At 33.8% G+C, this 24,901-nt stretch overlaps 1 protein-coding gene across 1 annotated transcript in view; it reads right to left on the bottom strand.

The window, feature by feature from the left end:
• LOC150096335 (calcium-activated potassium channel slowpoke-like) overlaps positions 1 to 24,901 on the bottom strand; it is a 171,049-nt gene that overhangs the window by 32,903 nt on the left and 113,245 nt on the right. The window contains exons 13-16 of the mRNA XM_090408803.1: positions 20,971 to 21,129; positions 17,988 to 18,064; positions 4,955 to 4,984; positions 1,100 to 1,232 (exon numbers count right to left, since the gene is read on the bottom strand). Coding sequence (XP_090264929.1) covers positions 1,100 to 1,232; positions 4,955 to 4,984; positions 17,988 to 18,064; positions 20,971 to 21,129 — 399 coding nt within the window. The remainder of the gene's footprint in view (positions 1 to 1,099; positions 1,233 to 4,954; positions 4,985 to 17,987; positions 18,065 to 20,970; positions 21,130 to 24,901) is intronic.

The following is a 24,901-nucleotide window of genomic DNA, read 5'->3' as shown; positions in this document are numbered from 1 at the left end:
GATAGTCGCCCACTCCTCGAAGAGATTTGGATTAGCATACCTTTTAAGACGTGAGGTACGGATGAAAAATCCTAAAACTTGGAGTTTTTAAAACCCAGCTTTCCAACTGAAGATGAGAACCTGTTTTATACGGAAGTGGAAGGGTTATCCTGGAAAATCCATGTTTCCTCCCCCAAAACAGCAAACCATCTGGAGAGCATGCACAATTCACAGACATAATGTATGGACCTCACTGACTTAGTTAGTTCATCCTTAATTGCATTCAATCCATCTCAGTCCTTCCACCATAATTCCAACTAATCCAAACTTGTTTGACCAAAATACTCGGATTCGTATGGATGAAACACTGTAAACTCCTGAAAAAGAGAAGATGAAGCCAGATTATTTGACAGTTAAGACTTGGGACAGACCAATATCCTGCGAATATTTACTCTCTCTCTCCCCCTCTCTCTGTGGGCAGAGATTTAATTTAAGAGTTTGAATATACGTACTGGTGTTGTAAATACAGTACTGTAGTTTACCAGTGCACTGTTTTATCGCATGTGCCTTTGATGTATCTTTATTGCACTGCCTTTCGGATTTGAAGTCGATTTGTTATATTTTACTGGGAAAGTAGTCTTAAAGTATATAAGGGATTCATTTGAGTTCACTTGCAAAATTTTAACAATATTTGAATCCTTTCAACACAGATAATTTGACTCGATTCTCTAAATGATAAATTGTATTTAATCACTAACCATGCAAATTCCATGAGATGTAATCTATGATAATATTTTCTAGACGTATTTATAGATAAAAACGTTGCGAAACGAAATATATCCTTTTTATTACTGAGCAGATAGTTGACATATTTTAAAAACTAAATCAATGAAATAAATTCGTTTTTGTCAAATTAAAATTCAGTTTAACTATAAAATTTAATTCATAAATCTGAGGAGAATGAGTCTAATATCCAGATAAAAAAGCACTTATACAGGAAATATATATAAAGACAATCCGCTGAAGGAAATTAAAATTTTTCCCTCTGCATTTACTTTCAAAGGGATCTATTTCTTTAGGAACGTGCCGTAGTTGTTATGAAGAAGGTGAAAGAGCATACCTGGAATGCATATTACGACCTTTCCTTGTGGGAGAGGTTAACGATGTCGTAGAGTTAGCGAGAGATCGCACTTTCCCGCCACTTTTGCGCCTTCCATTTTTGATTGTGCTCAACTGACCTGGTATGTTCGTGACTATGAAAGAAAACAATACAAATCCTATAATATACTGTACAGAGTTCACAGAATACAGTATAACAATGAAAATCAGAAAAATAATTCTGAGAGAATTTTTAGACACATTTATGGAAATCAATTTCAACATCTGCTGCTGGAACAACGCCCAGCAGAAGCACCCATCTGCTGCTGGGTGTTGTTCCTTACATCAATTTCGGAATCGACAGAAAAGCAACGTTTTACCTATGTTTTTATTTGGAAAGGCTGTACCGATATCCATTCAATATGTACATGGAATTCAAACGTCTGATAATTAATTTGGCTCAACGGTGTTCGGTAAAACGGCACATTACATTGGTCTTGTAATCTATTGGAAGGTAAGATAGATTACGAAGAGATTTACGGGGTATAATCGCAAAATATTATTGACATAAATGTGGTTTTTTTTCTTCAATTTATTACTTATAAACTGTTGCCTTCTTCGTCTAATTTAAACTAAACTGAAGTGTTTAATCATATGGGTACTTAAATATCTTCGTATTTATAGCGTTTCTGAGGACATATATGTTTAGTATAGATGGGAAATTTCTTATGGCTTAACTAGCTTAGGTGGTAGTAAATTTTCATCTACCAGCAAGATGCCATTAAAACGATTTAGAAAGATTTCTCTATATGCATACCGATTGATTGCTTAGCTTCATAGTGCTGTTAGGCCCATCTATTTAACTACCAATAATAGTTAGTATTCAGGGTTTATAGCTCAGTGGAAGTAGCGCTTGCATTGAAGGAACTTTTTCTAAGCCTTTCTTTAACCGGTTCCCAAGTAAGTCGATCTCTGGGACAGGAAAGCTGGATTTTTCTCCCGTAAACTCAAGAAAATCGACCTTACAACCCATGCTATTTCAGACAAGAACTTCTGTTAGAGTTAGGTGCCAAGAGATGGGCACTTGTTTGCCAGTCTCTTCATCGGTTGCCACTTGTAATTAGTGCTAATATTGGGGACTAGCTATTTCCTGATTGGCTACCGGTGGAGAGTGAACTGCCCACTCAGTCTCAAAAAGTTAGATAGGGTTTTAAAAAAGGCCTCGCCTACTCCCTATAAGGGAATAAAAGGCGTTAATTTTTTTTAATTTTAAATTATTCTACAAATTGCATAATGACTCTTGTATTAAATGTCATTCAAGTACAAGATATTGAATTATTTTCGAACTCGGCTTTTTCAACAACATTTAGAGGAAGTGGATAATAATCTGTTGAAATAATCACGCGCATATTAAAGTGAGGGGGCTCAGTCGGTTTCGACGATGTGTCCTTTGTTTGGAAAGACCCGGGTTTCGAATCCTGTCTAGGATTCGAAGAACCTGCGTCAGGGCCTTTCAACTGAAAGTGAGTTGGCCAGTCTGATTCGAAGGTGGGAGGGTTTTTTCTCTCGGAAACGGGGGTGTTTCATCCCACATAAACTTTAAACAGAAAGGAAGGATATTCACGCAAATAAATTAGAAATTCTAGCTAATTAATATAAAATAATGAAACTAAAATATTTTTACAAATTGATTATTGCGAAAATTAACCAAACACTCAAAACTGAAATTTAATCTTTTTTTTTTAAATTTAAATCGTACAAATTACTAGAAATTGAGACACGAGCCAAAATTAAGCCGTTTTACGAAGTTAAAATTGTAAGTATATAACTGTAAATAAATGTTTAAAGTTTTGAAATTAATTCCCGTTCGCTATATAAAAATATCTCATTTACATATGAGATGTCAAAAAAATTACAGAAAGCAGAGCTTGTAAAATACCTTGTCACGAGCCATTGTGGCTTATTAACATTGGCAAATGAATCTTTGTTTGGAACAATTTGGTTTTGGAAATACACTTCCAAACTATGTTGAGAATGGAAGAAGTGAGGTGAGCGGTACTAACAAATACTTGAAACTCTCCTATATGGACGTGTTGAATGTGCTAATAGTATTTCAACGGAACTGCAGCATCTGAGTGGTCAGTTTATTACCTACTCCCACACGGTCATCCAGATAAAACATCACTTCCTTTGATGGAACAGAATGGCTATGAGTACCGTGTGATAGGTAACACTAGAGGTATTGGTACATATGTGAATATTACAAAACAAAGTATCCTACTGAGATATTCATGCCTAATGCTTATGTACCGACCTCCAGAAAGCATCCAGCCATCGTCCATACCATGGTTGGAGACAGCCAGTTGATGTAAGTGGCTTCCGGCGGAAGGAGGATTACCATAAACATGCTGTCTAGCAGAAAGGTCCCAATAATCCAAATGATTACCAATATAACAAACCTATACTGGCTAACAAACCTTTGAGAAGCGGGGGATAACCCAGTCTGAAACCCGATTCAGTTATTTTACACTGAATAGGGCCACGAAATAGTGAAAGTGGTATAAATCAAGGATCCATCTACCAGTCAACAATTGATGGCATGATAGTTGTTGTGTGATTCGCAAAGTGTGTTCTTAACACGATTCGGTCCCTAATTTCAGTAATGCGATATCCTTAAATATCCCTTCATGCTCACACTTGATTCATCTGGTAACAGTTATTTCCAGAATAATGTGCATGTCCGAATAACAAAGATCCTTCTAGAAAGATTCGAAGGGCACCCAGATGACTTTATCTTTAGTCATCGGATATCAGTCTAACAGAGCATTTGTGGGATGAGCTAGAATAAGGATATTTTCAAAAGGCATTAGCTGCAAACATATCCTGAGGTAACCTGCATGGCGCGGTGTGGATCTACGTATAAGCATAAAATGGAACAGAAACGTTAGGTGTGATTTAGTTTGGGCCAACGTTCCTGTGGAATGTTTTCGGCACTTCATAGGAATGTCCTGTCGATGTGCTTTGGTTGTAAATAAGTGGAGTCGAATCCCATCTAGGACAAGACCTTTATATGCTTTTCAACTAAAGGCAATCATATCGGGTCTCATATGGAGTTTTCAAGATGTTTTCCTCTGGAATCTCATTCCACAAACCAGCCAGAAGAACAACACACGTAATTCAGAGACATAATACTGGCATCATAGCGATGATCTGATGTACGATTCTTCGTGAATCGGATCATTGCTAACTTTTATCATTTGTCGATTCAATGGTCGCTCTTCGATGTCAGCAAATGATACAAACATCGAGTATGCGTGAGAGATCGCGAAAAACAACAGACCCAATACTTGTGGAAATGGCCTCAATGATAATTGCCACCGCGTTCTTGAAAAAACTGCTGAAACGTGTATCGTGTTTGTCAACACGTTGTCCCTTGAATCAGAGAGAATCATGCGTATTTTTAATTGGTGACCTCACTGATAGAGAACGGCGATTTCCTGAACAACACAATCATGAAAAAACGACCTAAGAAATGAGCAAACAGCACCTGGATTCTTCTTGTATGTAATGCACCAACACACAGCACAGGTCCTTTTTGGAAAGAATTATCCAACTAAACACAATGGCTAATCTATTTTCAACAACCTTATGGCTGTTGAAAATAGATTAGGTTTCTCTCAATCGTAAGTTGTCTTCATTGATATAAGAATTTTGGGTTGTTTCACTTCGCACGTGTGTTATTCAATTTGTTAGCATTCAAAATTATAATTGACCTTACAAATATGAAATGAATATTAAATCCTGTATAACATAGTTATCTTAAAGGATTCACATACAACTTTTTAAGAAGAAGAATCCTTATCGATCATTAACTTACCGGATTCACTGGGTTCCTTGGATCCGTCCGCTGTGACGAGAGAAAGACTTTCGTTTAGGGATGAGAAAACTAAAAACACCCAAACATGCTTCTTCTTTTCTAGAATATATCTAATATACTTGCATTCAACACAAAATGTAAACACTATCTACAAAAATATATTAGCAAGCAAAATAAGCAGCAGAAAAAAAAATAAATTTGCAAAAATTCACTAAGAACAAAATGAAAACTGAAATAAACTACAATTATTACGAAATTATAAAGCATAAAAGTTAAACAGAATGAAATATCTCTAAAGGAAAGACATGTTGAAACTGAGTAAAAGCAAGGTTAGTTTTGATTTGTATTTTAAGTTAATTAATTCATTTGGTCAACGCAGAAGTTGCCGAAGTTTGAACAAATATCTTAAACTGTAGTTGAATTTTTGTGCTGTCAATTACACTACTTCAAACGGATAATTTTGAACAGCCATCTTCTGTTGTAAACATTTCGGTATACCGCAACGAAATTCCATTTAAAAATTTATAGCACATATCTGTATATCGTCTTGTTTTATAAATTAAAAAAAATAAAAACGGAAGTTACTTATGTGAGCAGAAATACAATAATTATATATTAAATTTAGTTAGCATTTAATTGGCATTTACAAGAAATACTAAGCTTATCTCGTATGCTGTCATTTGTTGTTTTTAAGATTAACTCAAACATAAGAATCGAAAATATCTTTCTTGGAATGTTTGCTAATAAGAAAAATAAATTTTCACTTAAATTACTCTTTTGATAGTTTTAGTTGGTTATAGCATAGTGGACTTTCCTATCGCTTGTTAAATGTTGAAAAAAATATATAGTCGACTTTCAATTCGCTGAATCTTGCAGTATGATTTCTAATAATAAGAAATCTTCAGAATTAAAAAAAAAAAAAACCTTGGAGTTTTTTGTTGTGGGAAAAAAACGGAAGCAAATTATATAAAATCAGTTACTGGACTTAAATGCTGAATAGAATTATGTACCGAGTCAAGTGTTTAACTTAGATGAAACTGGTTGTTTTCCGTTGAAGAAAGGAGTGCGAAGATTTCAAGGTTCATAAAGAATGTAAACACATTATTAGGAAGTTCGCAAAGAGAAATTAGATGCTGCACCCAACAGGCAACGTTAGATGTTTTTTTATTAAATAAGAATGCTGGTAGTACTCATGAAGATGAATTACTGAGTGTCTGATGTCAGTTTAAATGACTGCTTCGTTCTTGTTTACTATTTTTGCTACTTCTTTCTTTCTTTCTTTCTGCTTTAAATTTTCATAATTTCATATCATGTTCAATTATGATGTGCATTGATTTTTGTTTATTTTTATTATGTTTTTTCTTCTTCTTCATTTTCTTTCCCATTCATCTCGAAAATCTAATCGCTCTCAGTTAAGCGAATTTTGCTTCACTATAATGGAAAGCACTTCTCGAGTAACTTGAGGTAAGACTATATGTGTTTAATAAATCACAACTGCGATGCCGTTAAATTAAAACGAAAAATTATCTCTAGCTTTTCGAAAATATTCCAAGAAATATATCAGTCTTATTAATGATAAATGGAAACATACGAGGTAATTTGAATACATTTGACTTGAGGAAGTTATATTAGTGTTTGAATTTTATGTCCCATCAAATTAATAGTGAAAAGAATTCATTATACATTTATGTGCTTTCGTATATTGAAAAGACAACTTTAGAGAGAATCAGATATAAAATAGCATTCAACATAAAACGTAACGACTATTTGACAAAAAATACACATCAGCGAGCGAAATAAACAGTAAAAATTTATTCTATTTCATTATCAGAATATTATCAAAATTTATCAGAACAACTAGTTTCGTATTGCTTAGACTTTCTACTAATTCAATAATTCTGAAATAAGAGAATATTCTCATAAGCGTTACATATTGCAGCTTATAAAGTGAAATCATGCAAAATACACATGCGCATTGACACCAATTCGGAATACTAAAAAAAAGCGTTGCGTGATCAGCAGCGTAAGTTAGTTTAGATGCACCTTACATATATTCAAGGCGTGCATTTATACTGTGTATTAAAATACTTAACTGCATTAGGAGTTTTAAGCAGTCATATCAGCCGAAGTGATGCTGCTTATGAATATATCTGTTCCCGTCTGTCAGTAGAATACTAAACCTGATTCTAAGAAAATATTTAAGCAAATTATGTTTATAAAAAATATTAAGTACAGTATTCTGGAAAGAAAGACACTTTCCCAATGCCCTTAGTCATGCTAAATGAAGTGCAAAAGCTCATTTACCTGCAAAGTGAACATTCTGAAATCGCCGTCCATAATACACTATATATAACTCTCTGAGTTATCGTTTGGTTCAAATAGTAATCTCGACCCAGGAACTTAAATGGAAAAAACCAACAATTCTTCGCTTTTGTGTATGTTGTCATTTGAATAAAATTAATAATTACGTTAATAATGCTTAATTAAAATAATAATTTAAAAATATATTTTAATATTAATATTTTCGCAGTATTTTGACTTAAAATTAACTATTATCATTAAAATTTTACTATATAAGAATAAGTAATTTTTCAGGAATACTGAACGGACGAGGGCGACATCTTTGCAATATACAACTTCTGGAATCATGTCCTGGTTAATTAATTGATTAAACTAATAACTTGTTTTTCAATCATTCAGAATGATTCCTGACATCAGTAAGAATATAAAGTTTGCCTGTTGATTAAAAAAAAGAAACTGTATATCGCGGAATTCAAGATTGCCTAATTTATACAGAATGTTTTCACTTCGTATAAAGAGAATATTTTATAACAATAATTGTTATAAAATACCGAACCAATAGGAATTAACAGAACAATATTAGAAATATTCTGCTTGAGCATTTTCTTCTATTATTGTTTTATTCTGGAGCTAGATGGAAATGTCACACGTGACATTATATTGCTATCGCAATATAATATCGCGTGTTAATCAATCAAAATTAAACTATTGCCAGAATAGAGATTGTTCTGGAAGGACAACGGCGGATATGAATTGATATTGAGAATATTCGGATAAGTTATAAACGCCCGTTTGTTATGTAAATAGTCTAACAACTATTAATAAGTAGTTTCCGTAATTTCTGTAGCTAATTTTCGTAAATATAGAATAGTAAGATATTAACAGATACCTACTACTGAGGAGAGAAAAGTTCATACTCTTGTTCATACGAATCTCATATAAGTTAGTTTTGTTCCATTATTCATAATCATAATTGTTAGTGTAATCGGGAGATAAAGCTGTAAATTTGTGAACAGTGACTGAAGACGTAGTGCAATGGCAGAATGACAAATTCTGACGCAACGAAATACTTGAATGAAATGTATGCATTAAGATAGTCATGTGCAACAGATATCCCTAGAGTAGTTTTCTAAAATATCCTTGATTCTGGCTTTCGAATTATCAAGAAATTTATGAAAACTGGTGCTTGAAATTTGAAATTTTCAAAGTTTCAGTCCCAAACATTGCAATGAATGCATTTGATTTGTTTACTTTGAAATCATTATTAAAAAAATCAAAACAGAAAATAAATAAAACATTAATTTAATAAAGCTTTCGTTAAATGAATAATCTACCGCTGTCCTACTTATTACAACTTTTCTTACACTAATAACTGCAGATCTCTGGCTTATGAAATAGTATTTTTACTTCTACATTAAATGATACGATCCTGCAGTACATCTAAAGGTCACCATCGGCTGTAGGGTACGTTTAAAAGTCACTATCGACTTGTGCCTTGGAAGATGTTGCACATGACTGCTTTACATATTAGGTGCTGCGTGGCTGAGTGATAGAAGCGGTGATGAAGGTGAGATGGAAGAAATAACCTACTTGACCTTCCAAATGCTTGAATTGCCCATACACTTGATCTAAATAGCTTCAAAGCTGCCTCGAGAAAACAAGGAGATAGATGTACGCACATTCATATGTATTAGACAACTTAACTTATGTACGTTGACTAGCCAGTTTACTAGAACTAAGTTACAAGTAAGTCAGATATTCTTTAATCCAAACTATAAAATGATATGTTTATAACATACTAAAATGTATTTCGAAGAATGCAACTCGATTTGATTACCAGTGAGGTTTACAGTCCAAACTTCAATGTATGTTTGAAGGAGAGTGAGGAGTATATCTTTCGGTACACCTTTCGTCAGTGCAAATGTTCATCTGGATTTAACCGTATCGACTAAACAAACTACATTATATGTAGCTCTCTTAGTCTAGAAACTGAAACATATTTTCATACAATGAATGTTAGCACCACCATCTTTCTGAAAATAGCTGTCATTATCAGAGTACAAATGTAGCACTTGGTTGCGTTGCTTTCCAAATTACGAGTTGGGCATTAAATCACGATTTATTTGACAATCTGGTATTAAACAATGATGAATTTTTATACCATATTAGTCCTGTGTTGTGATTCGTTGGTATACAGAGGAAGGGGAGTACTGGTCCTTAAACGTATCCCCAATTCTAGGTTCACTTACCAGGTGCCTTCTATTTCGGGTATTTTACGGCCCGTAAATCCATCAGGTGCTGGATATTTTTTCAACTTCCATTTCCAGATCCTGTTTTAAGCAGTCCCCTCTACATGCAAATCCCTCATACTATAGTTTACCCTTGTGTACCCCCACTCAGGTTTCTTCCAGGCCCATGGTATATCCCATTGTTCATGACTGAATTTCGTATGCGCTCAGATTAGTTTATCTGCTGAATGAAGAACTTACTTATCCGAGAGAATAAACGCTTCCACTATGAGATCAACTAAGTTACCTTCAGTTGAAGAGTTTAATTTTTTTTTTTATCAGAAGCATTCTCCTTGAGCAACTAGATCGAACTCAAGTTTTTCCCAACCAAAGTGCATATTTCACAACATCTTTCCCTCTGCGATAAAAAAAAGCACTTGGGCCTGGTTACAGAAACGTCACTCACTTGTTGGTTTCGTCTTGAGTCTAGGATTGAGTCTCCTCTGAACACATGTTTGTCATCTGGGTCTATTTGTGTCGATTCTATCATCTCTCTGAAGCTCCATAATTGTGACCTCAAAGACTGTAGCCGAGTTCTTTTTGGTCTCCCTCTTGATCGTCTTCCTCCAATGATTCCATTGAAGTCTATATTCGGTAATCTCTGAAAGGACATTCTCTGGAGTTGTTCAAACCCTTTTAATTGCATTGCTGTTTAAGAATTATATCTCTGATATCTTCGCTGTGGTTTAATTCCTGTTTGTCTGATTCATTTGTGTTCTTACCAGTGAGTTTTATTTATTTTTCTTAAGCATTTCGTTTCGAATGCTCTGATTTTCTGTATTTCTTTCTCATTGAGTCTCCATGTCTCGGGTCCATACGTTTCTGTAGGTATAATAATGGTTTTGTGGAGTTTTAATTGGAGGCTCTTTGAAATGTTGTTATTTTTGCATATTTTGCTTAATTTATTCATATTAGACCATCCTTTGTTAACACTTTCATTGCAAGCTGAAAATTGGAATTTCGTGCGGTGGCAAAATTTTTTTTTAGTTTGTTAGCGACGTCCACGCGATAACACGTGATCGGCCGCCTGGTGATGACTAGCATCACGTGATATCGCGTGATTGGCAATGCACATGTTAAGTCTGTATTTTACTGTTTCTCTGTTGTCGAGGTTGTGAGTAATGAAACTGCCTACCAAGATAAGTAAATTGTTGTAGTTTTCCCAAGTATATGATTTTCTAAGTTTATTGAAAATTCCCTCATCTCTTCTTGTTTTCATTGTTTTTGTTCTGCTTAGATTTTCATTCCATTCCATTTCATTTGATTTTCATTCAAAAAAAGTTTTGCATTCTTCATGTAAATTTTTATTACCTTTATCCAGTTGTTCTTTCGATTTTGCAAGAATAATAATATCGTTTGCATATTTAATGTGGTTGATATTCGTGCCATTTATTTGTAGATCTGTTTCTTCAGCCATGGATTTGCATATTTCTTCGAGATAGTAAATAAATTTGGTGAGAGAGGACAACCCTACAGTTGCTTTAGCCAGCTATAAGTTGAAATAGCTTGTCAATCATCGTAGGGAAAGTTATACTGCATCAAAAGAATGATGTAATAAACCTAGTTACTATGAAAATTTAAAAAGACATTATTTGTCTTTCTTGACAAAATTAGTATATTTTATGCAGTACTGAAATACAATGTCATTTGTTTTCAAGATGTCTATCAAGGTAGACTATTTATAGGGTTTTTTTTCTTTAAAATGTTCACATTAAGTAATACTTTTATATATTTTTCACAAAGTTGTTTTTGATGTAATAGCGTTATCAACCTTATAATAATCCATCTGAACATGATCTCAATGGATAAATAAGTTCTAATAAAATAGCCAGTCACCGTACTTAAAACTAGACAGAAAGCTATCATATAAAATGAGAGGTATGATATCAAAGCTTACATTGACCTTTAACATAGACGAACAAAAATGAATTTTTTAAAAAAAACGTATTTACTATTTATTCCCAGTATACAAGTTAAAAAAAGACACTATCATTGGAAGCGATAAAATTAGCATTTAGATGGAATAATCACTTGAATATCGCTGTGTATATTTGAATCCAACGACTGCATCTCTTGGAAACCATTATTGTAAATAACTTTATTTTTACTTTCAGTAAGTGGAAAATTTGCCATCAGTTGGAAACAAAGAAAAAGTTTGTAAATGTAAATAACTTTCAATAATTTAACTAACTGTGAATTCTTCATTTTGCTAAATTCCAAGTAGAGATATTAATGATCAACTTTGAAAATATTGTAAACGGAAATGCTATTAATTGCAAATAGCATCCAGTATATATATTTTTTTTTTCAAAAATACATTTAACAATGTATATTTGAACGTCTACTAGAACTAATAAAGACTATCTATTTATCGCATACAGAACTGCCCCATTTGTTCCTGCTTGATATTTGCTTTCATCAGCGAGTCAATTGTTGCTAAACAGCTCCAACCAAACTAGGTGGAAAACAAATAGATTCCCGGTTCTTTCCAAAGCTGTACCAACTTAGAGAATATGATAACAGCTATTAGGCTGTATCAGCTTTCTTCTAACTGACGTGCTTATCAGAAAGTAATACATTATGACTAAGTAAACTCAAACATTTCAGATTATAAAGACAAGCATTACTAGCGCTGCCTTTCATTGGTTCTTGACACAGCTGACTTAAATTACTGCAGTATTCAAGAAGAAATCCAATTTTTATTTTTAAATTAAATTTACATTTCGGATTAACTTCACATTCAGTTTCTGATATCTTCATACCAGGATTTCAAAACTGCCAAGATTTTTTTAAATTATTTTTCAGGCAACTAATCGCCAGTTGTCGCTGCACACTGTATCTATGACTAGCTAACGGTTCAATTGAAAACTTCGTTCTTGGCATGATTTATCCTGGAATTTTCTAAATAAGGTAGAAGGATTTTCATCCTGTAACTGCATAACGCCATCTATACGACACACACACACACACACACACACACACACACACACACACACACACACACACACACACGCACACATATATATATATATATATATATATATATAAACTTATAAATGACTTAAAAAACCGAGATAACTTATTAAGATTTTAATGAGAATAATACAACTAGTTTCGGCTTATAACAGCCTTCCTCAGGTATTAATAAAGGAAAAAAATAGTAATAAACATTGAAGTATCTAAAAACTGGAAATTACAGGTAAAAATTGCCACACATAATTGATAATACATAAAAAACGTTGTATTTTTTCAAGTTGTTCCAACAGGCGTGCCATTGTTTATTGCAAGTGTGCGTGCAGGCTCACGTGAACACCAATATTGAATAACTGCAGCATGGCTATCTGGGATGTTATAACTCAAATTGTTGTTTAAGTGGACAGGGTTCAGCAGAATTTCCCTTGATTCTACAATTTTTCTCTCAAACTCATCATCACAGAGAAAAATATTTTCTGATCTATCCCGGCAAACGGAGTGGCTTTGTTGATCATCATTAGGATTATTTGAAAAAAGAACATGACTGGATAACGCAGTTGCATGAGATCTTTTGTAAGAGATGTCTCTTTTATGCTCTTCAATACGTTGCTCAACAGATTTGTTAGTTTGTCCAAAATCTATTGAACAACGTATAGAAGAGCATAAGAGAGACATCTCTTACAAGAGATCTCATGCAACTGCGTTATCCAGTCATGTTCTTTTTTCAAATAATCCTAATGATGATCAACAAAGCCACTCCGTTTGCCGGGATAGATCAGAAAATATTTTTCTCTGTGATGATGAGTTTGAGAGAAAAATTGTAGAATCAAGGGAAATTCTGCTGAACCCTGTCCACTTAAACAACAATTTGAGTTATAACATCCCAGATAGCCATGCTGCAGTTATTCAATATTGGTGTTCACGTGAACCTGCACGCACACTTGCAATAAACAATGGTACACCTGTTGAAACAACTTAAAAAATACAACGTTTTTTATGTATCAATTATGTATGGCAATTTTTACCTGTAATTTCCAGTTTTTAGATACTTCAATGTTTATTACTATTCTTTTCCTTTATGAATACCTGAGGAAGGCTGTTATAAGCCGAAACTAGTTGTATTATTCTCATTAAAATCTTTATAAGTTATCTCGGTTTTTTAAGTCATTAAATCTATGTTTTTTATAAAAAAATATATATATATATCTTGCTACCTGCCTATATATGATACATATACTGTTATATGCAAATATTAAGGGAAAGAAAATTACGCACATATTATGAAACGTAAGTCATTTTTTCTCCCTTAATATTTGCGTACTCAAAAATCATTCAACAGTAATCCTATCCTTCTCATCCGTCTAGGACGGGTTGAGTCCCCTCCTAAGGAGGGGTTACTGGCGTATTAATGCAGCCGGTTCGCCACTCCTCTACTGCATCCCCTAAGGGCGATATTCATGACTGTATCCTTGTGTGTTCACGGGGCTGGTTTGCCTGCTTGTGGGATCAAAAACCCCAGATAAACTGGGGGAAAAAACCTGCTGTCCATGCCCAGTTAACTTGGCTATGGCAGATCCTTAAGCTCCTCACGTCGTCGACGGGAATCGAACCTAGGACACTCCCCCAAGCATAAGGTTGCGAAGCGCATAGCCACTAGGCTAACCGCGCGGACTCAACAGTAATAGTAATACGAATTAATCTGAACTAAAGGCATTTGTTTTTTTTCTGCTAGGTGAGAGCAAAAGTGTGATAACTTTGGAAAAACTTCAATTGTAATAAATATGTTGAAACCACTCTACATAACGTGATAGGATTTTTCACGTTATGTAGAGTGGTTTCTTTATTTAGCTTAATTTAAAAACGCCTTTATATTCTCTAAAAGCAGTAAAAGTACTCTTTTGGAAATTCTTATGACGTTAGTTTGTGGCCATCAATAGTTTTTCGTCTTTTATCTTCTCTAGTAGTTTGAGCTGATTTCGATAAATGTTTTGTAAATGGAAGAATGACAAGAACACCGCAGGAAACTATAGCCATCTCGTGTTTCCAATGCAAGCTAGTGTTACTGTGTGAATCGTTTGAGTTCTGTGGCTGATTTTCCTGATCTTTGCGTGACTAAAAATCAAATTTGGAACTGTAAAAGTCCACACAAAGTTCTCTAATTGGTGACAAACTAAACCCGTAATAAAGTTTATTCTGAAAAGCTGGATTCCAAGAGGTTAACAAGAGGGTAGCAGAAAGCTTAGCTTAATTATAATTTTTAAAATACTTAATGTTGAAGTCTACCAGTTCAGCAGGCATCGATGATGCCATTTAGGCGGAAAGACCTAAGTTCTGATTCCCTCTAGTACCCAGAAAAAACTTCAAAGGACTTAAATATAAAGAGCCAATAGGCTTCATTTCAGCGATATAAACGTTATTTAAATTAAGAGGATATTAGATCCCACATTGTTTTAAAACCAAATAAGAAACTCAAAAATTGGAATCAGAGCGTTTCATGCCGAATATATAGTATAAAAAACTATAGAAGTATCGGCGACTACTAGCGTGAGCTAATGCACGTAGTCCAAGTACGTAGTACAAACTCAGGCAACTCGCAAAGGTGGTAAAGTTTTGATCGCTATTCTTGGTATTTTCCATAATGTAAAACACATTTCCTCGGTTTTAAAACAATGTGGGATTTAATATCCCCTTAATTTAAATAATGTTTATATCGCCGAAATGAAGCCTATTAGCTCTTTATATTTAAGTAACTTAATGGGTGAACCTTTTTGACAACTCGTATAGCAGAGTATATAAGTTCTTTTCGCAATATCCTTTGGTATTTATTTGGTCTAGCTACTCACCGATGAAGCCTCAATAAAGGCTGAAACCGGTGAGATTGCTAATATGAGTTCGCTCTCTTAAGGTTTTTGCCTTAAGGGAGCAATTTGAGTCTCCGGGGAAAGCGTTTTCCGGCACGGCCTGGTGAGGGGCTTTGTCGATGAATGCTTTTCTTCGGAATATGAGTAGTTCTTCTCGGTGGTGGTGAGTGGAAGGTCATCACTGAGTGGAGCCAACGCTGAGCTGGACGGTCTTTCGCCCACAATTGAGTGGCCTAGGGATCGTCCCAATTTTTAGAGACGGCTTTACTTATTCATAAGGCTAAAACCGGTGGGAGCTCCGTGAGGCTCTGCTTGATAATAAGTTTTTGCCTGTCTCTGAGTGGGGCCACCGTTGAGATTATGGCTCTGCTTGGTGGTGGGGTGAGCCTGCCACTGGGTAGAGCCAATACTGAGAAGTTCTCGGTGACGGGGTGAGCCTGTCATTGACCTCCCACCATATTGTAATAACAGCATACATTTCCTAGGAAATGTGTTTTTACATTATGGAAAATACCAAGAATAGCGATCAGAACTTTACCATCTTTGCTGCGAGTTGCCAGAGTTGGACTACGTGCATTAGCTCACGCTAGTAGTCGCCGATACTTTTATAGTTTACTATACTATATTCGGCATGAAACTCTCTGATTACAATCTTTGAGTTTCTTATTTGGTTTTAAAACAATGTGGGATTTAATATCCCTTAATTTAAATACCTTCAAAGGACTTTTCAGCTAAAAGTGAGTTAGCCAGTCCATACCCAGGCTGTAGTTTTTCTTCCTTGAAAATGGGGATAATGCATTCATTTTTAACAATACAATGGCCTCATAGCCTTAGTTGCTTCGTCCATAATACCAAAACCACAATAATCTGAATCTACGGATTCGGGTGAAATTTCATGTTATTAGATGGGCACTGGGGAGTTCGATGGCCGTTCATTTGGAGAACAATCAATATCAATGTATTTTGCTTCATGCAAAAATTGTTACAAAGGAAAGTAGGCCAGTTAAATGTATTTATTATGAAAACTGCATCTATATCCTCCTAACTTGAGAATAGACAAAAATACGTAGAATAACTTCCTCTGTTATCGAAGGAATTCGATCTCGGGCAGTTTTATAAAGGATAAGCACGATGTATCCATCTATTCCTTTGTGAACGATAAGGACCGTGATAAAATAGACAGAGAGAGAGAGAGAGAGAGAGAGAGAGAGAGAGAGAGAGAGACTGTCAAAACTTAAAAGCAGAGAATTAATTGTAAACGCGTACACAGTATGAATTCGCAATTATGTGGGTTAACATCAGTAATATGGACTTTGTAACTCTAATTTTTGTATAATTATAAAAAATAATATTTTGAAAACTTTAATTAAATATCATTTCAACTGCTTACTGTAATAGTTTTCCCTCTTTCGCAAAAGAAGCTTTCCTAATTGATTTTCTTCATTAAGAATCGAAGTCTATCATAACATGAGCAGTAATGAAATTTTAAATGCGATGGTTAATGCACGACATTTCTAAAAAAAAAAAAAAAAAAGGAAATGCGCAGTTTGGTTAAACTTCTCATTAGCTTTATCTTCTTCGTTGGTTATTTTCTTATAACATCCTGTCACTTTTAATTCGTTGTTGTCACGAAAATATAGCAGGGGTTCATTATTAGAATTGTCGTTATTTTGGTCTTTGATTTATTCAAATAAAGAAAAAGTAGCTCAAAATTTTTTCACGTGTTCTAAGTTTTGAAGTGATTATCTGAATGGCCTAGTCATCGAGGGATTTCCCCACCAGGGATATTGTTAATTCACCCCCTTCTTTTCTTGTCTCATTAGAAAATGAGTATATTTGATCATAAATCTCAATAAATTATTCCTTACATTAAACTCGAAAAAAAAAATATAAGCGAGTAAGAATTACTTCAGGATGATCAAATAAATTTGCAGTATCAGCAAACATAATCAGTAATCCATATCGGCATGCAAAAACAAGTTGATATTTGACCCAATTTGTTTTCCAATAACCAATGTTTTCTTCAGATTTATCTACTAGGTTTATACAAACTTTGATTTAATAATAATTTTGATACCTTGAATGTATTTGCTATAATCTCAGGAATGGTTTCTTTCATCGTAATTAATTGCGAACTATGTTTAGCTGTATCGATATGCGCTATTGATTATTACTTGTACTGATACTTCTTTTAGTAGTTGAAGTGCATCGAAAAATAAATTATGTATTTCGATGAAAGATATTACTTACGATGAACAAAATGCTCATCCTAGTAATATCTTCAAACGAAAATGACGAATAAAGATAAAGAAATATTTTTTATAGAAACAAGAAATAAACAATTATATCAAGAAAGGATAATTTTGTTTCTATTGCACAAGCAACTTTCACTTTTACGAAATATCTGAACAGACAAACCAGTTGTATTGATAAACTAATTCTTAGTAATGCGCCATCTACAGGCAATCGACACTTTCTTTACAAACAGCGCCACCACATATATTTTACAAAATGAATTATTACATACGCAGAAGACGACAATACGTATTAGCGGGCTTAAAAACTTCAGGTAATCTGCATAAATAATTCATGATAAAGATTAATACTTACAGACTTTACATTTGCATTTCTTAATCATCTTCTCATCTTTGACGTCTTCGTGGCAGTTTTTACAATAAAACCAGGCTCTGAAATTGTACAAAATGCAAAATAATCAGCGTAGGTGTATCAAGAAATGGAACCGAAAATGTAAAAGTATCATCCATATAACGAGCAATTTCACGGCAAGTGAGATTAATTATTCCAGTAATTACTGTAGGGTTATCGCGCAATAAGTCATGTAGAAAGAATTGTAAGTAATATTCTGTACTTCAGTCACCTGCTTTAATAATAATCGCACTTACTCTCTCTGATTATTAAAAAAAAAACAAATAAAACCGTTTTGCTGTTCTCTTTGTTGCTTTTCAATTTGCAATTCGCTAAAGCAATGCAAGTTAATTAAATTCAAGAAACTAACTGAATGAGAATGGAAAACGTTTGATAGAATTCTGGGAAAGTTAATTAAAGTTAAATATTACTTTATGAAAAATGAATTGAAGAATTATTTTCTAGAGAAAATGAAGAAATTAAATAAATGTCAAATAGGATAAATGCTTTGAATGATGTCCTTTTTAAGAAAAGTTTTGGAAATTTTGTATTTTATCAGTGATTCTGCCGTTGGGTTGATATAATTATGGACGAACATTTAAAAATAATTTCCTTTTGCTACGGAAATCCATCGAAATCGAAAATTTTATTGTTAATTTAATTATTATTAATAATAATTTAATTTAATTTAATTTATTGTTGTTTAATTATTATAATAATTATTATTAGTATTAATTTTTTTTAAAAAATATTATTACTACAAAATATACGAACAAATAAAATCAGTAATGAAGTTTAGCTGTTAACTGATTTTTTAAAATAGAATATATTCTATTATATTTTAAAAAATATAATAGAATATATTATATTTTTTAAAATAGAATATATTGATACGGTACAAAGTGCCTTAGACGATAGAAATATAAGATCTGATAATGTTGGAGTCTTGACAAGTAACAGACTGATTTGGAGGAAAATTGTAGATAGGAAGTTAGTAATGATGTAAATTTTTCATGTAGCACTATCATATCCTGTACACCCCTTGAGGGTACATGGCAGGAATTTGATGATGATGATGATGATGATGATATATTCTATTCATAAGATAATTGGATGTATTTATATTTCTCCAAATATAAGTTGAAATTTCAAACGCCATGTTTACAATAATGCCACTGTTTTCAACTTATTCTCTTTTTATTATATTTATTGTATAAAACCATAGCTTGAAATTTGAATGAAATAATCTTCAGGGAATGGTTTTATAATGAATTTTAAAAAAATCTTATAATGCCTGTTTATAAAACATGGATATTCTTTATGCACAGGATAAGAATTTTGCCCGTGAACCTACTTATTCATGTTTATGAACCTACTTATCTTGATGCAAACAAAAGTGTGAAAAACTATGATGCATTTTCATTGGTAAAAACCTCAGTTTCGACGAAATCCCACAAAAAAAAACTATTTTCGGGTCCCAAATTTGCTAGGAATCATCTGTAAAAAACAGAGGGGGAAATGAGTAAAAATTTCCTCCAGTTAGTGATCAGAATCACACCACCGTAATAAAAACTACCAGTAAATAGATGTATTACTGCATCAATTAACATCGTTATAGTATATTTCGTAAATATTGAGATCATAGGATGGGGACTGCCAATAACTAATTGAAAAAAAAAAAAACGACACTCAGGGACTATAGCCTGTCAATCGGCATTGCTATCCCTGGAGGCAATCCTGTCAATTTGCGTACAGTTTATTAAAATTAAAACAGAAGCAACTGAGGTTGTGCATAATTTGCTTGCACTGGCTATTTAGATAGTTTTGCAAGCGGAAAAACTCAAGTTATCGGGAGAAAAAAATAATTTAAGGATAGCAACGTTGACCTAGAACCATGGTGGATTGAGTGAATTCAAGTAATGTAAGGATCCATTATGCAAGTGTCAAATTTTGACTAATGGAATCAGGTGAGCTGGATTAAAAGAACCAGTGATACTGCCTTCGAGTGTGCGCTCGTGTACCAACAGAAAATATAACAATGTACTGCCTTCTCTGATCACCCTGATCGGTACTCCATTTTTTTGTTTTTGCATCACTTAACTGCTACTGCAGTTTCCTTCTGACTCGAGGAATGTGCTGCGTTTCCAATCGATATTGAGTATCTGCGTTTTCAGCTGTGATCGAAAGTAATCTTGCACCAGTCTCGTTATTGCTTCTTGCATGTTCTTCTTATATTAACTTCAATAATGAAAGCTACTAATTCCTTAGAAATTTTCGTTGCTGAAGCTTGTTCTTGCTTCCACAAGGCTAACCCGCCGAAGAAAGGTCATTATAGCTTCGCTGCTACTCGTCTACTAGAAGAACTATTTTCTAGGCCTTTCTTCAGGCTGGCTCCAGAGTTATTCGATATAGTACATACTTGTTAGGGTCTAGGGGAACGAGATGGCGATACTATTCTGTCATCCTCTCCCTCTCTCTCTCTCTCTCACCTGATTTTTTTTTCTCTTTAGTAGCCCCAAGTTCAACTATTGATGTCTGAACGGTGGGGACTGGCTGCCCATCAATCATGAAAAGTTAGTTATGACTAAAGGAACTTCGCATACGTTCTTCGGAATAAAAGGTGTTAGTGGATTTATTTTACTTATTCCAACTCACCAAAGTTTTCTCTATTGCAGCTATACGAGACCTTCGCACTTCTCTTTTTTAGTACTATAAAGCAGGCTCCGGGGAAAGATTTTAATATTTTGCATGAGGTTCGTACATATAATAATGAAACTGTAGGTCCAGAAGTGTACATTTTTTCCTGTCCAGCATACTGGATCTTAAAAAATGATATTCACGTTCTGTGTACTACTTTTGGTACGGTGATTCTTATCATAAAATAGGGATCCTCGGGTATTTTAACTTAAGGGAAAATGAAACTAAATCAATAGGATTTAAAACTTACCTTTTAGATTCGTCAGCTGATTGCGCAATGAAAAACCCTTGTGTATCTTGTAGAATCTTTACGGTGCTCTTGGGATTAATAGCAATCTTTGTTTCCGTTGTTTCCTCATTAGGGACTTCAATAGCCAATAACAGCAACTTCAGTTTGACGAAACATAACCTCGAAAAAAAAAGTTGACAAGAATAAAAAATACGTTGGTGGTTTGAGGGGAAAAATCAATTAAACATAAAGAAAGATGAATACAAAGAATACAGAAACATACTAATTACTATAACGAGTAAATACATTATTTTAAGTTAGAAAAAGTGTCTAGTATATACCAAAATAATCCAGAAGATTTTATGAAGAAAAGGACGATCTGGATGATTCTGTTTATTGGGAAATATATTCTAAATACATAAAAGTGTACGCTGTGTGATAAAATGTTCCAAGGGACCCAATGAGTTTGTTAATAGGCCACTCTTATATCAGTGAGAATTTCATTTGTAAGTAAAATTTAAATTAGTGTGATTCAAAGGGCCTCCCAAATAGTGTTAATAGCTTCTATAACAAGAATCTCTCGACATTCGGCGCAAGACAGATTGCAAGTAGAACAGTCCTTGTAATAATTATGAAATATTTAAAATGGGTCAATTAAAATGATTTTCAATTGTGAATGCTGAGCGTTTATGAATTCAGCAGAGTCACACTGAAATTATATCAACATCATAAATATAGAAACTGATTGCACAATGGATTAGCTTAGTCAGTCTGTTTCAGTTGTGTGCCCACAAATCTAGCAAAGCAGAGTAGATCTGATGCAAACGAGAACCTGTGCTTATGCCCTCAGTTGTGTGTGCTTCAGCATTTTGGAATAAATTTTTCGAGCAAAGTATTGCAGCTTCTAGTTAACGGAGAGGATCGCTCATCAGGATGTTCAAAGATCGATGAATATCGTTTAATGAGTTTTTACTCTTGTCAAGATTATCCGCATTACTAGAAGATTGCAGGTTCAACAAACTTTCATTTCGAAATACGACAAAAAGTGATAAATTATTAAAATGTACCTTCAGTAGCTTGCACAAAAGTATGATACTTGGTCGCTGATATAGGATATCAGCGACCAAGGGAGTTAGGGAATTAGAGCGGCATGTATGGCTGAGCTGGACAAACCAGGTCGTGGCCAAGAAGAGAAACATGCCCTGATTCACTCAGGTCATTTGAGTCACTTATTCTACGTCCTTGACAGATTGATTTCAAATATTGTCCCCTTTCTCACAGAGACTTCTGTATTTAAAATGTTTTCCAATCAGAAATCTACTCAAATTCACTCTGTAGAAATCAGTTCCAGAACCACTAGGCCATTATCATTAAGTAACAGCATCAATGCACCAAAATCAGTGGAGCAACAAAAATGAATACAAAATTGTATCCAGTTGTCGTATATAAATAAATAAATAGTCATTCTCCGTTTATATCACGATGGATACGGGCTTTTAAAACCGTTTTATCTGCTTTATTTTGTTGATTTCATTTTCACTAATAAAAATTATCTTTATTTTATTCCTATGAATATTTTTGCATATTGTTCATTTTGAAAGAACTATTTTGAAGTGAAATCCATATCCAAAAGGTTATCGACCTAATTATCATTCCAGCGACTTAAAATGTTTCAGTTGACGAGTAGACTATTAAAAAGTTAGTAACCATAGTCGATCATATCTCATATGCATGGGCTAACAATATTCTTCTGCGTTTAATTCAACTGATTAAGGAGATACTGTTGATGTAATTTAGAAACGTGAAATAAATATTTATGTTTATTGATAAACTTCACCACCACTATTGTCTGTATTGGTTGTGAAACGGGAGTATAAATAATAAAAATTCAATGTATGCAGCACCTGTTCATCAATCGATATATTTGAGTTAACACGCTGGTATCTCTACAGCATGGTAATGTGAACCAGTTCATCGCATGCCGCTTAAATGTAGAGATACGACGAAATGCAAAGTTAAAGTAATATGTCTTACATCGTACTTACCAGTGTAATCTATTGGCATTCATTAAGTTGTTCATTATAAACATGCCCAAATGACAAAAATTCATGCAATATCTTATCTAGGTATTAATTTTACATTCGATCACATATGGTGTATTGGATGTAACAACTCAGAACCAAACTATTCTGAGTTGTTTATATTGAATTGGCAGAATAGAATATAGGCGACTGTTCCATGTTTTATAACTCAGCTAATCTTTCGACGAGAAACTGGAGTTGAACGAATTCTTGCTTGACGAAAAGTAAACAAAAATCACCAATAAAAATTTAGATGAAGTTCTCCTAAACAGTAGTTGGTTATAAAGAGGTTATTTTCATTCCTTGTTAAGTTCAAATTTCTGTAAAAGCATTCCACTAAATCGTGCTTGTACATATGAAAACTAGATCATGTAACACATCCATATACAAGAATTGCTTTATTTATTTTTTCCCCTTTTAACATTAACAAACCCAGCCGATCTATAAATAGATTTAACGTAATGATTTCCACATCTAAGGGATTCCAAACATCTTTATCAGTTAACAATTGTTCGCTGAAAACTAGAATTTGCTGATTCTCGAAATTTTAATGAGGTATATCAATAATGAACGAAAAATCTGGATGAGAGATAATGACGTAACCTGCAGGCATCTTCATGGAAGAGAATATAATCCGCTAACTGGTTTAGGTTGCTGATTTCAGCTTTTCAAGGTTGAGATGTGTTGCGTTTAATGAAAGGGGTCTATTTACGTTCAGCAATACCCCGCTCGATAATTTCAGGTCTTTAGTAAGTAACATATCGAGGACCAAACAAAAAAAATGTAGTATAAATGTAATGGTGATAACGGTACTAAAGATTTCTATCTGTCATTAGTAAGTCTCCTCGTCATTAATAAGTTAGAACTACTTTTAAAGTTGCCTCTGAAAGGTTTAAATACTTCCATCATGTAGAAAGTATTGACAACTTACGATTTTTGCTAATGTCATCGAAAAGGAAGACAGTAAGACCGATGAATAGATATTAACAAACTTCTGAAATAGCCCTCCGTCCCCATTTGGAATACACTCGAAAAATTATAGCCCCTAAGGCAAGAAAGAACTTTTATTAGCTCAGCATTTCTACAGCCTAAAGATCGTCAAAAGTTGCAAAAAATGAAATCTGTGGGTTCCGTACGTATAATAATTTGATCGTCTAATGTTATTTTTAAACTAGCTGCCCATTAAAACGAGCATTAAGGTACAAACTCGGCATTGCATAATATTACTGACGATAGTAATGTCCTCCGAATGATTCTTTGGGGAAGAATGGAAGTTAGTCTGAGTAGAAGATGTAGACATCTGAAATGCGGAGCTGAAACGGAGTCATTACGCTTCCAGACGCGTAAGCAAATTTAATATAGCATTCCACTGTTTTAGTTCTCAAAATTAAGAAGAACAGTTCTTAAACGATTTATTTTCTAAATAGTATTTTCTTAATTCGAAAAGTTAAAGAAATTAATTTATACGTCCCTGCATTTTCAGCATATTTTAATATATTGTTGTATTTTCGAATAATAACCAAAAAATAATTTCGGCTCATTCAACATCTACTGCAAGTGCATGTATACAAGACTTATCTTCTAAGCATGATCACTTAAAATCAAAGTTGTCATTATAAAAATTGACATCCAGTGATTTATCGTTCGGATTATTGTGAAGAATATTTAAGTATCGCCACTGAGTATGTACCATCAGTGACAGAAGATTACATCCAGATAAAAGCAGAAACATGTTCTGGAATAATATCCGATTAGTTTGTTTCCATGGTTCTTTTTGATGTCGTGAGGGAAATACTAAACGAAGTACTTAACCGATGAAATATATCACTGCATAAATGTCAATAACTGTGAAAATATGGAATGCAATGACT

This window comes from Typopeltis vanoorti, chromosome 19 (assembly GCF_054136105.1).
Source record: "Typopeltis vanoorti isolate ZY-2024b chromosome 19, IOZ_Tvanoo_1.0, whole genome shotgun sequence".
In the NCBI taxonomy this organism is placed as follows: domain Eukaryota; kingdom Metazoa; phylum Arthropoda; class Arachnida; order Uropygi; family Thelyphonidae; genus Typopeltis; species Typopeltis vanoorti.
The sequence above is the reverse complement of the archived record's forward strand: the minus strand, read 5'-3'. Positions and strand labels throughout refer to the sequence as shown.